General features: G+C 53.5%; 3 protein-coding genes across 6 annotated transcripts in view; 2 read left to right on the top strand and 1 right to left on the bottom strand.

Moving 5' to 3' along the window:
- Positions 1-5355: 5355 nt before the first annotated feature.
- Gpbar1 (G protein-coupled bile acid receptor 1) lies at positions 5356-6417 on the top strand. Its single transcript, XM_021177263.1, has one exon. The coding sequence runs from the start codon at positions 5400-5402 to the stop codon at positions 6387-6389; it is 990 nt and encodes a 329-aa protein (XP_021032922.1). The 5' UTR covers positions 5356-5399; the 3' UTR covers positions 6390-6417.
- Positions 6418-6660: 243 nt separating this feature from the next.
- Positions 6661-11568, bottom strand: Aamp (angio associated migratory cell protein). Of its 3 annotated transcripts, none has more exons than XM_021158216.2 (11): positions 11338-11568; positions 10722-10880; positions 9922-10041; positions 9231-9370; positions 8847-8991; positions 8555-8638; positions 8345-8460; positions 8147-8250; positions 7906-7996; positions 7600-7754; positions 6661-7126 (listed from the first exon to the last, which is right to left on the bottom strand). In XM_021158216.2, exons 1-11 carry the CDS (start codon positions 11456-11458, stop codon positions 7051-7053), a joined length of 1311 nt encoding a protein of 436 aa, XP_021013875.1. In that variant the 5' UTR covers positions 11459-11568; the 3' UTR covers positions 6661-7050. The 3 variants fall into 3 exon arrangements, with proteins under 3 accessions (XP_021013875.1, XP_021013884.1, XP_021013891.1); XM_021158225.2 differs by having other exon boundaries at positions 10722-10877; positions 11338-11567; XM_021158232.2 differs by lacking the exon at positions 11338-11568 and adding an exon at positions 11009-11251 and having other exon boundaries at positions 10722-10877.
- Positions 11569-11764: 196 nt separating this feature from the next.
- Pnkd (PNKD metallo-beta-lactamase domain containing) overlaps positions 11765-12154 on the top strand; it is a 72755-nt gene continuing 72365 nt past the window's right edge. Inside the window, exon 1 of one of the 2 annotated variants that reach the window (XM_021158299.1) lies at positions 11765-11972. In XM_021158299.1, coding sequence (XP_021013958.1) covers positions 11906-11972 — 67 coding nt within the window. In that variant the 5' untranslated portion in view covers positions 11765-11905. The remainder of the gene's footprint in view (positions 11973-12154) is intronic. The other variant, XM_029474495.1, reaches the window with a different exon arrangement.

Raw genomic sequence — 12154 nt, forward strand, 5'->3', positions numbered from 1 at the left:
AAAACCCATGCTGATGGGAGGAGTAAAAGACATTTTCTTCAATGACTTAGCCACTGGTAAGGTATTCATGCTCCTGTAAACACCTCTGATGAAACACACTGAATCCTAAAAAAAAAAAAAAAAAAAAAAAAAAAAGACAGCAGGGGACAAGAGGGTACCAAATGTGCATGCTTATAGGGTGATGTGACAGGACATAGTGATAATTGAGACATGCTAAATGGGGGCTAAGCATGGTGCGTTGGGCATAGTGGCTCACACTTGTATCCCAGCTCTTCCAAGGACAAGGCAGAGAAGTGCTTTGCGTTCCTGGCCCACAGGGTGAGACCTTGCTTCGGCACAATGGGAAAAGAACAGATAAATGCATGTTTTGCATTGTAGACATCTCTAGTACACACAGACAGATAGACATACATAAGTTATATTTATTTGGGTGGGATTCCCCCCACACCCAGCACTAGGGATGGATCCCAGAGCCTCATGTATGCTACACTGTCACCAACCACCACTGAGCTACACTCTGGTTCTAGAATTTAGCCGGGTAAGTTCAGTCCTCCTTTTTACAATGTTTTTAAAATTGTGTGTGTGTTCGTGAGTGCAGGTGCCCTTGAAGGTTGGCTTTCTTACCTAAGGTGGTTAGGTTGCCTCTGTTGGAGAGAGGAGACGAGGAACCTCTAAATCTGAATGGAACATGTTTAGCAGGAAAAGGGATATGAGATTGCAGTAAGATGTTGGATAAGGAAGGAAAAAGCCCTAACCTAATCCATCATATGTGGCAGCTGGCATTCGGTTGCCTTTATATAGGGTCTGCCTGATGCCCCCTTACTCAGTCTTCCCTGAAACCTAAACAGAGAACATTTGTTAAGATTGCTGGGATTCAAGGGTCTCACATAGGATAGGACAGGGTTTCTTCTGCCTCAGCAACTGAATACGGATTTCTCAAAGCCAGCATCCTGGCCAATCTGTTACAGTGTCTAGAAGGGACATCCACATCAGCTTTAAGTGCAGGCCAACTGGGTATAAACCAGTGATCCTAGCACTTGGGAAGCCCAGACAGGAGGCTCAAGAGTTTAAGGTTAGCCAGCATGCTGGCCAGTCTTACAGTATCTAGACCAGGGGTACTCAACCTGTAGGTCTCAAGCCCATTGGGGGTTCAAAGTACCCTTTCACAGGGGTCACCTAAGACCATTAAAAGACATAGATGTTTACACAACAATTCACAACAGTTTGTTTCATAATTTACAGTTATGAAGTAGCAACAAAATAATGTTATGGTTGGGCGTGGCGGGGGGGGGGGGTGCCATTCACCACAACATGAGAAACTGTATTAAAGGGTCGAAGCATCTGAATGGTTGAGAGCCACTGACCTAGAAGGCATGTTGTTCAAATCAGCTTCAAGTGCATGCCAACTGGGTGTGGTAGATGCAAACCAAGGACCCCAGCACTTGGGAGGCTGAGGCAGGAAGGTTGGGCGTACAAGGTTAGCCTGGGCTATATACCAAGACCCCGTCTCATTGGTGTGGAGCGTATTAAACAGTAGCTGGGAAAACAGTTCAGAGTACAGGAAATTTCATCTGCTTCCCTGGTCCAGAGTAACTGCTTTCAGACTTCATAAAGCACACCCACCCAGTCCCTAATGCATCAGGAAAATCAAACATGAAAGTGGATCAGGGAGATGTGGGAGGCTTCTGGGACAGTCTGGATTGTCCAGCCCAGCACATGCTCTCCACCAGAAAAACATCAGGTCAGGGCCACAGGCAGCAGATGGAGTGTCTGAAAACTTGCACCAGGGGGCAAAAGAAACTGTCATGGCCGAGGGCTTGACAGTTACAGAGAGGAAGCATATGAGCTGGTGATGGAGACGTTGAACTGAACACAGGACAGAACCCAGACTCTCCAGCTTCGCTGCCCGAGCTGTCCCCCCTCACACGCCATACCACACACAGTGTTTAGACAGAACAGAGAAGAAACAGACATCCTGAATCTCTGGGGAAGGAAGCTGGGAACAGAAGACAGGCTTGTTTATTCCTGGCAGCCCCTATATCCAAGGGGTCTAGTACCATTTTAGACTAGCCCCAGGCTGAACTCTCCCAGAGCCTGACTCATGCCCCACTGCCACTGCGTGGGACTGAGACTGTGCCGGCCGGCCAGCCGTCATCCTGGAGGATGGATTTAAGACCGGTCTGCTTAGTCTCCCAGCAGAAGCCCCACCTCTCCAGGACCCTGGAATGTGCGCTGTAGGGCAAAAGGTGCCAGAGTCCTCAGACCTCCAGCCGTTCAGGCTGCATCTCTCCAAGGATGGTGAAGTCTTGCTCTGTGAGGAGGTTGGTCTCATCTCCATTCCAGCTTACTGCAGTCCCAGCCTGGTTCAGTTCTCAGGAAGTTTGGCTGGGCTCCCCTCCCTTCGCCCTAAAGCTGCACATGATAAAGAGTGGGAATTGGACACAGAACTCTCGGCTTCCTGAACGTGTCCTTCTCTCTGCACCTTGTTTCCTCAGTTTTCCTGTAAAGCAAAAATGCCACCCCTTGGATGTCCTAGGCTCCCGATCTGCCTTTCAAGGCAGAGCACTTGTTTGAAGGTAACAGGTGCAGAGACCAGAAATCCTAACGATGTTCTCATTAACCGTAATGAAGTACTCAAGAGAATGGGCTCATCTGGTTCATGTTACCTGCTTTGCTGTAGGGGGACTCTTCTTTTCTTTGGTTGCTTTAACAAGGTCTGACTATGTTTCTGAAGCTGGCTGCAGCTTACTGCCACCTACACGTCTGTCTCAACACCCAAGTGCCAGGACCACAAACCCAGGTTAGGTAAGTACAATTTTGAGCTCCACTCTGCAGATAAAGAAAGGGAGTTGAGAGAACTTAAACAGTTTGCCCAAATTCACACAGTTAAAGCAGTGGGACCACCACCAGCCCTGTTATGCTCACTGTGGAGTATGCCTCTGAACCCCATGGAGGTGGAAGAGCCAGCCATTTGTTGACTTGACCTCCCCTTGGTACTGTCAAGCATTGTGGTATCCACAGGTCCCTATTCGGACATCCCCCACCGCAACTGCAACAGGTGACTTTTCCTTTTGGGAAGGTTTGACAGTATTGAAACAGTATCGCCGTAACCCAGGCCAGCCTCAGATTTACACTGATCCCACTGCCTCAGCTCCTAAATGTTGGAAATCACAGATTTGAACCTCTATATCAGATCCATTTATGCCTTATGCATCTCCCGAAACTTGACTCAGAAACCATTCAGGACTGGGGGGGTGTCGTTCCATTGATAAGAGTGCTAACCTAACATCCATGAACTCACGAGTAACCTGCCTGTAATATGGCAGAGTGTAGGAGAGCCATCAGACTCTGTGACATATAACTTGGGAGGTGGAGGAAAAAGGACCAGAAGTTCCAGGTGACACTCCACTCCACAGGAGTTTGAGGCCAGCCTAGGCAATATGAGAGAGACCCTGCCTCACAAGAAAAGTTGAGAGGTATGAGGATGACTGCAGACCGGGGGAGACAAGGCTGGATCAGGTGCCCAGCCCCACTTCCATCTTACATGTGCATGATCCTTTGGTGTAGGATCATGGCTGAAGATTCTGGCTGGTTACGGGCTGCTGCCTGGCACATTCAGAGATTAAGATACCTAAAAATGGCTCTGTTTGTGTGTGTGTGGGGGGGGGGAGTGTTGTGTACCAAACATTCATTAGCTAAAATGTGTTTCCCAGGTAATGTTCAGCAATGGACAGCAAGAGGGTTCTCAGAGGTAAGGAAACACCACCCAGGTTTCATGATGTAGCCGACTGCTAGGGAAGGGTTCACTTACACAGGAGGGGGGAGCCCTCCCAGTAAAAGCAGTCAGGATGTGCCACGTCCTACCCCAGAGGCGGAGCCAAGACTGAGGTCCTTCAGCCTGGACTCCTCCATCCCTTCAGGAGTCCAGGCCAGGCCAGAGTCTGAGCAGGCAAGCCTGGTTCCTGCTGTCTCCACCATAGAAGGAAGCACCATGCGCTCACTGACCAGGACACCAGGCATGGCGGGAAGACCTGCAAGAGTGGCTGATGCGATGCTTTGATCCTCAGAGGAAGAGCTTGCAAGCACCACCTGTTCCTAACAGCCATGTGAGTAGCTACACATCACCCCTCCGGGTCTGACCCTGAGGTCGACACTGCGTTGGCTCAAGCCATTCAGGAGACATGGTCCACACCCCATCAGGACATTACCCCTGGATAATCTCTACCTTTCTTGCTATACTGAGGGAGGCTGGTGCAGGTCTGAAGGGTGGGTCTCTAGCTCAAGCCAGGTCTCGGTAGTTTAATAAAAGTGGGTGGCGAAGGGAGAAAGGGGAACAAACTAGGGGGCTACCGGAGACGGAAAGCTAGGTCTGAGTGGCAGGCTGTGGGGGAGCCCGAAGGAGGTGGCCAGTGGAGAGGAAAGCATCAGGAGTGCGGGTTGGGAGCACTGGGAGGGAAGAAGAGCATCTTGCAGCCTAAGGTAACTGTACAGCTGATGCTGGTCCTAGGACAGAGGCCAGAGGAGCAGAGGGCAGAATCCTTCCGTATTGACTTTGATCCTAGCAACAGCAGATGCTCCTGTTGACAGGATCCAGGACCCCTCCCACTGGCCCTGCAATGTGGCCTGGGGCTGAGACCAGGCAGCCAAGGAAAAGTAAGCTCAGGAGTCAGTTTGGAGGCTTTTCCTTGTAGCCTGGTTTCAGCTTGTATTTAGGGGGGAGGTCTTTGTTTAATACCCCCAATTCCTTACCAAGCATCTCCCCACCCTTCCCTCCGGTTCCCAGGAAGGGCTCTGTTGCTAGTGTGGAGCGGATGAGTCAAGTTTATGGGCTGGAAGTCCTACCCGGAGGCTGTTCACTGATGTGTAACAGGCTCCACGTGGAGACAGGGTGGGGGTGCGGGAACAGAGCACTCTGTGACTTCCCAGACCTGGCCTTTGGGAGCCTCTCACCCAGTGGCTGGCCAGCTACTGTCCTCTCTTGGCCCCCTGATGTGGGTAGGCAAAGATTGACAAATGCTTAGGGTAGGTTGCCTTCCAGTCTAGACAGGCATAAACATAGCTGCCTGGGGCTGCAGGACGGCTGAGAGGCGAAGCTGCCTGTGGGAACTGTGGTTATCGCCTGAAGTGTAGCCTCTTCTAAGATAACACCAGAATTGATTTTCCAAGAGAAACCAAAAGCATGACTTTCCTATGTAGGGTTTGTTAGTTTGTTTGTTTTAAGTTGGCAACTGAGAAAATCTGTATCAGAAAAAAAGGTATGGCTCAGAGTCTGAGTCTGAAGCCTCAGTGATAATGGGCTGTCCCCACCAGGGCAGTGACTGCAGGACCAACCTAACTCTGGCCACTCCTCCATCCAGGCATGCTGGCTGCAGCTCCGGACCCTCCATGTGCCAAGACCCATGATGACACCCAACAGCACTGAGCTGTCAGCCATTCCCATGGGGGTTCTGGGGCTTTCCTTGGCCCTGGCAAGCCTCATCGTCATCGCCAACCTGCTCCTGGCCCTAGGCATCGCCCTGGACCGCCACTTGCGCAGCCCACCTGCTGGCTGCTTCTTCCTAAGCCTACTATTAGCCGGGCTGCTCACAGGGCTGGCACTGCCCATGCTGCCTGGGCTATGGAGCCGGAACCATCAGGGCTACTGGTCCTGCCTCCTTCTCCACTTGACCCCCAACTTTTGTTTCCTTTCCCTGCTTGCCAATCTGCTGCTGGTGCATGGGGAACGCTACATGGCAGTGTTGCAGCCACTCCGGCCCCATGGAAGTGTGCGGCTAGCCCTGTTCCTCACCTGGGTCAGCTCCCTGTTCTTTGCCAGCCTGCCTGCTCTGGGCTGGAACCATTGGAGTCCTGATGCCAACTGCAGCTCCCAAGCTGTCTTCCCAGCCCCCTACCTCTACCTGGAAGTCTACGGGCTCCTGTTGCCTGCCGTGGGGGCCACTGCCCTTCTCTCTGTCCGAGTGTTGGCCACTGCCCACCGCCAGCTGTGTGAGATCCGCCGACTGGAGCGGGCAGTGTGCCGCGATGTACCCTCAACCCTGGCTAGGGCTCTCACCTGGAGGCAGGCTAGGGCACAGGCAGGAGCCACACTGCTCTTCTTGCTGTGTTGGGGGCCCTATGTGGCCACATTGCTCCTGTCAGTCTTGGCCTATGAGCGTCGCCCACCACTAGGGCCTGGAACTTTGTTATCACTCATCTCATTGGGCAGCGCCAGTGCTGCCGCTGTGCCTGTGGCCATGGGGCTGGGTGATCAGCGCTATACAGCACCCTGGAGGACAGCTGCCCAAAGGTGTCTACGAGTGCTTCAAGGAAGAGCCAAGAGGGACAATCCAGGCCCCAGCACTGCCTACCACACCAGTAGCCAATGCAGCATTGACCTGGACTTGAATTAGGGAAGCAGCAGCTACTGCTGCCTCCCAGAACACTTTTCTATCTCACAGTGCCCCACTTCTTTGGATTGGAACCTTCACTCCATGAGACCTCACCCAGACCAAATAAATCTCTGGCCATCAGGGCAAGTTATTCCTTCCATATCTCCAGAAGTGGGAGGGGCCAGTGGACTGCCCTAGAAGGACCCAGAGACACACTAAGCACCACAGGAAGACTCCACCCCACCCCCACCCCACCCCCGCAGCCACCACAAAATGCACACAGACACTGCCAATGGGAAGTATATTTTATTTACATTTTTAAAATCTGTAACTAGTCTCTCTTCCTCCTTTCCTTTCCCAGAGAGTTGGGAAGGGAAAGAACGGGAACCTCAAAGACCTAACCCCAACATACAAAGACGCACCCCATGGCTCACACCAGCGAATCAAAGTCAAAGAGACATGGCCTCCTACAAGGCCCCAGGGCTGGGCAGGGGAGGGAGGGCCTGGCAAGGCGGGTCTCCAGGGAGGAAAAGGACAAGGAGTAAGCAGGTCAGCTGAAGGGGTCAGAAAGCAGTCCAGTGGTCTCCCCTCCTCTTCCCTCTGCACCCCGCAACTCTGCTGGGGGCAGGGGCGTCCCTTTATCCCCCCTCAACACCAGACACCATGCCAGAGGCTACAGCTGTTAACGGTCAGGTCGCTGGACACAAAATACTTTTGCTTTGTGGTCTCCTGATGTGGTCACCACCAGGGAAGCATCTCTGTAGACAGAACACAGGGGTCAAAGGACAGAGGAACCTGAGGCCCAGCGCAAGCCCACTCCCAGGGGTCCTGAGGCAACGGCTCCAGCATCGCCTCTACCATCAGTCCCTGCCTGAATCTGCACCTGCTTCTCAGACCCTTCTCCCAAAGCCAGGGAGCTGATTCAACTATGCCCATGCAAACTGCAGAAGAACCAGTGAAGGAAGCCCCTAACATGGGAGGAACACAGACCGAGTAGGACGGGTTCATTCTCAGCGTCAGGCCCCACAATGGGTAGTTCACTGCCAATCGCTGGGATAGGGCTGGGTTCTAGGACTGTGACTGCACAGGTGGACGGCCCAGCATGCCTTTATTACAGGACACAGTCAGGCATTGGGTCTGTTTCCCTTAGGAATTGCCTCCCATTCCACAAAGGACCTGTGCTACCTCACACTAAACCCACTCTCTAGAGCTGCCAGCCCACAATGCTTACTTGCTGAGGGCAAAGTCCAGGATCTCAGCAGTGTGGCCCCGGTAGTCAGTAAGCAGGCGGCCAGTCCGGGCATCCCAGAGACGTACAACACCATCCAGGCTACAGGTGTACACCACAGCAGTGCCAGTCTCCCACAGCAGCTGAACAATGCCCGACTGTCCCGGAGTGTGACACAGTAACAGAGTAGGGCAGAAGTCAGAAGGGAGAAGAGAGGACCCCAACCCACCCTGAGGGGCCACAGAGGACAGGCTGCCCCTTAGCCAGCACAACAGCCCCTAAGTAGGAATTAAGCCCCAGACATCACACCTGGTGCTGACATTGGTGCCGGAGTGTCTGTGTAGACAGGTCATAGATGGCCAAGGTTCCGTCCAGATAGCCAACAGCGGCTAGAGGCATGCTGGAAAGCAAGTGACACAAAGAAGGCTCTTAAGGCCCTAGATTCATATACCTTTCCCTCCTCCTTGGTCCCAATACCTAGATCTCTCCTCAAAGCCACCTCCTCCCTCAGTCTTTTGGGTCTCCAGGCCAAGGTTCTGCTCACACTCACACACTGCAGAAGCCCAAGGACTCCACGGAGTTAGACTCACTCTCCTCCCCCTCTCCCAGGCTGGGCTGGGAGGCGACTGTCTCAGGTCTGAACACACCCACCACCTACAGGTAAAAGAAGAGGCTCACAGACCTGGACAAAGAGGGAAAGGACAGGGGAGGGGCAGAAGGTTCAGACAAAGAAGCCCAGGCTACTTACCTTACCAGTGGTGGCACTGACCAGCTTGGCCTGGCAATCTACAGAGCCAGTCAGGATCAGGCTGCCATCCTGGTTGGTGGCTACACAGGTCAGAGGGCCTTGATGACCCTCAGTCCCTAGACAAGCAGGTGGACAGAGGTTTTGAGTCCTATACCTGGCTCTCAGGCTCCTCCCTCAAAGCCAAGGAAAACACCCCGCCCCCTCTGATACCTTTCAGTACATGGATGGGGTTTCCTTGCTTGAGGTCCCAGATCCTGATGGTACCATCTTCATACCCTACCACAGCTCTCTTCCCTAAGGACCAAGGCATGGATAACCAGAGGACAGAGGAAACTCAGACACTCCAAGGAAAGAATGAGCAGAAAGGATAGCGTAGGGGGTCCCCAAATTCCCCCTAGAGTCACAGGTAAGACCAAGTATAGGGCAGGAGACTGGAATGACTGAAGTACCCCCAAGTCACTGAATCCACCTCTACCCCCCAGGAAGAGATAATTGCTCTCACCATCAGGGAGGACGCGGCCACAGGTTGCAGGGCAGTTGGGGCCCTGAAAGGTCTTACAGTCACCATTCGGGACCTTCCACATCCAAGTGTTGCCATCGGCTGTGCCCGCCAACAGGACAGGAGCCCGAGGGTGCCACTCCATCCACTGATCAGAGAGGGAGGATCAGCAGGCAGGGCCTGCTACCCAGCCTACCTAAGTCCACGAGCCTCATCTAAGGCGTGACCTTCTAAGGTCAGCGAGAACTTTACAGGTGAACAGATACATTGCTAGAGCTGGGCTGCTATGGCTCTAGGCAAACTTCTCCAGGCTAGATCGGGATCCGTCTGCCGCTATCCCTCTCATTTAAGGTCCCACAGAGTGGAAGCTCACTCCAAGGATCTCACCTCCAGGTCTCCTGCTTCAAAGGACCAGACTTCTTCCTTCGTGTCTACCTGCCATACTTTCAAAAGACCACTCATGTCGCCTGTGGCCACTAGGGTGGAATCGTGACTGAAACCAGCGCATGTCACAGAGTCTTTGTGGCCTGCAGCAAAGAGAAGTAGGCAGGTTTTAAACTCAAGTTTGCCTAAGAGATGTACCAAGTTTGAGGCTGGCCTTGCCAACATCCAAGGCCAACCCAACTATATAACCTTTAAAAAGAAAAGGTGGCAGAAAAAGAACATTGAAAACTACCTAAATGCTGGGGCAAGTGACCCATGCATCTAGTCACCGTTTAAAAGCAACTGAGCAGAAAAGAAAGTAGGAGGACCTCAACAAAGAAGGGGGCCAAACTTGCTGCAGCGCCAGGGACCAGACACTCCCGGTTTCCCAACAACAGATACTACTGGCCCCACTGTTAAGCAACCAGAGCCTATCTTCTCTGTGCCTGTCTGTTCCTACCCCAGCACCATGCTCATCTCAGCCAGCCTCTCTTGGCCTATTAGCATGTCCTGTCCAAATGCCTGCCAAACACTTCTTCTTCCATTGTGGGTCCCTAAATCCGGCACAAGACGGAGGCTGGTAAACGGCAGCTGGGTCTTCTCAGGGGCCCCCTGCCAGGACGTCCAAAGGAACACAACCTCCCCAGCCTCTCACCTGCACACTCAAAGAGCAGCTCTCCATCACCGAGCCTCCACACGAAGGCCTTGTCGTCTTCGCCCCCTGTCACTGCCAAGGTGTTGGTTTTGGGGTCCAGGCTCACACAAAACACAGACGCTGTCCCAAGACATAGTCCATGAGAATGGGGATGGAACCGGGTTCTCACCTAGAGTTCTGTCTTTCAGAACCTTCAGGAAGCACACTCCCTCTCTCCCCAAAGCCATAGTTGCTCTTTCCTGGGACAGCTGCATCCAGTTCTTGTCTGGAGCCTCAGATTGTTAGAGAAACGCTTCCAGAGCCCACAGAGCTGTGACCTCCTGTGGAGCATAGCCCCCTGCTGTGCTGTTCCCCTTCCCACATTCTCTGAGGTGCAAGCTAAGAGGTGGCTTCATGTGCACAGCTGACAGGACAGGCCATACCAGGCTAGGTATGAATTAAGTTATGAGAGTTTCATGAGGCTGGCATCCGAGATTATTATTAATGCCCCTTCTGGAGTGTAAACTACCTTTAATTTCCACTTAGGTTACTTCCATTCACTTTCATTCAAGATAATTTTTTTTTAAAGAATACCAAGATCCAGAAAGCTAACAAAGCTGACAGACTGCTAAACAGCAGAGGTAGGATTTGAACCCAGGGGTCACACTTAACCCCAGTGCCCTATGGCCCTTCCTTTGAATATCCTGCAGGTCAAAGTAGGTGGCTTTCACGTTGGTCTCTCATAATAGCTACCTAGGACCAACAGGCCATACTCAAAAGCCCATCTGCACTGATCTGAGATGATCCCTTCAAAGGCCTACCTGAGTGCAATGCAAAGGTGACCTCACTATCATCCGGGCCCTCCATGCTACCGACCACCCCTTCCTGGGGTTCCAAGACCCAGCCCTCGTCATTGCCCTCTTCTTCTTCTTCCTCTTCCTCAAAGTCCACGTCTTCCATCTCCTGGGCCAGATCATCTGCTTTGAGAGAAGCATTAAAAGATGGAGCTCCAAAGATAATAGAAGGAATGGGGTAAGGGTTAAAGAATGAAAAAGGTGAAGCTAGGGTGGGTCGTGTGGCAAAAGGTTAAGATGTTGTCTACACGTACCGAGCAGGAAGAGAGCATTTGGGGGGCGGGGAGGGGGAGAGAGGCTAGGTCTGAAGATCTGGTGTTGGCCAGCGACCGTGTGGGAAGAGAGGACAGAGGGCATGATGGGAAGGGGGTGTGTGAGGGGAAGGGCCAGGGGAGGCGTCAGGGAACCCCCACCCAGCCAGGCCTAGAAACTAAAGGTGGGGGGTAGGGGAGGAGGTCTGGGAGAGAAATGTCGGTAGGAACGGCCGGTAGGGAAGGGGGGAGGGGGGACTGGGGAGAAGCAGGGGTCAGAGGCCAGGGGTGAGCGCCTCTTGTCCCGTGGCCTCAGGAGCGTCAGTTCTCACCCGGGTCCGGCGGGCCTGGATCCAGCTCTACCACCTCAATGATCTCTTCATCTCCGTGAAAGCTCAGAGTCTCCAGAGGCGGGGTGTCAGCGGCCGCTCCGCTCTCCGATTCGGACTCCATGCGGCGAAAGCTACCGATCCACTTCTCTGGGCCCAAACGCCTCCCAGAGTCAGCTCTGCGCGACGACGCGGAACTCGAGCCCCTCCTCCCGGGAGGAAGTAGGCGTAGGTGACTCCCGACCGAAAGAGCGACGGCATCCGGGCCAATAGCGACAGTGGTGGACTAACAGAGCCGCCAATCATAAGGCAGAACTAGGATGACCAGGCCGGGGCGTGGCGGGAGAGCCCAAGCTCCACCTTACATGACTCCGCCCCCAGCTGAAGGGAAACAAGCGAGCGTGCGCGCCTCCAGGGTCTCCTGGGAGGAGTAGTTCTCCCGGGCCTGCTACGCGGACTTCTGGGAAATGTAGTTTTTGCTCTGTAGGCAGGACGGAAGGCGCGGGGGAGGCCCCTTACGCAAACTACAATTCCCGACCGGGAGCGCAGTGAAGGGGGGTGGGACCCGAACATGGCGGCGGTGGTAGCTGCTACGGCGCTGAAGGGCCGGGGGGCGAGAAATGCCCGCGTCCTCCGGGGTAAGGAGAGGGACCCTCGGGAGGGCAGGGTTTTAAAAGATTCCGTTTCCTTCATATCCCACCCAGCGCGACAGCAGGAAGTCAGCTTGCCAATTGCTGCCCACACCTCTCTGCAGGATCTTAGAGAGTCTGGGGGTGAAAAGATGCTCTAGAGGTCACCCAGTCCAACCCCTGCGTTTAGG

The sequence above is a fragment of the Mus caroli genome, chromosome 1 (genome assembly GCF_900094665.2).
Source record: "Mus caroli chromosome 1, CAROLI_EIJ_v1.1, whole genome shotgun sequence".
In the NCBI taxonomy this organism is placed as follows: domain Eukaryota; kingdom Metazoa; phylum Chordata; class Mammalia; order Rodentia; family Muridae; genus Mus; species Mus caroli.

What these genes read in the sequence shown, in the direction of transcription:
- Gpbar1 (XM_021177263.1), top strand. Translation starts at nt 5,400, where the DNA reads ATGATGACACCCAACAGCACTGAGCTGTCAGCCATTCCCATGGGGGTT.
- Aamp (XM_021158216.2), bottom strand. Translation starts at nt 11,458, where the DNA reads ATGGAGTCCGAATCGGAGAGCGGAGCGGCCGCTGACACCCCGCCTCTG. An exon ending in TTGAAGCAGGAGACCTGGAG is followed by an intron (nt 8,992 to 9,230) that starts GTGAGATCCTTG and finishes CTCTCTGATCAG; the next exon opens with TGGATGGAGTGGCACCCTCG. An exon ending in TCCTTGGGCTTCTGCAGTGT is followed by an intron (nt 7,997 to 8,146) that starts GTGAGTGTGAGC and finishes CTTGCTTTCCAG; the next exon opens with CATGCCTCTAGCCGCTGTTG.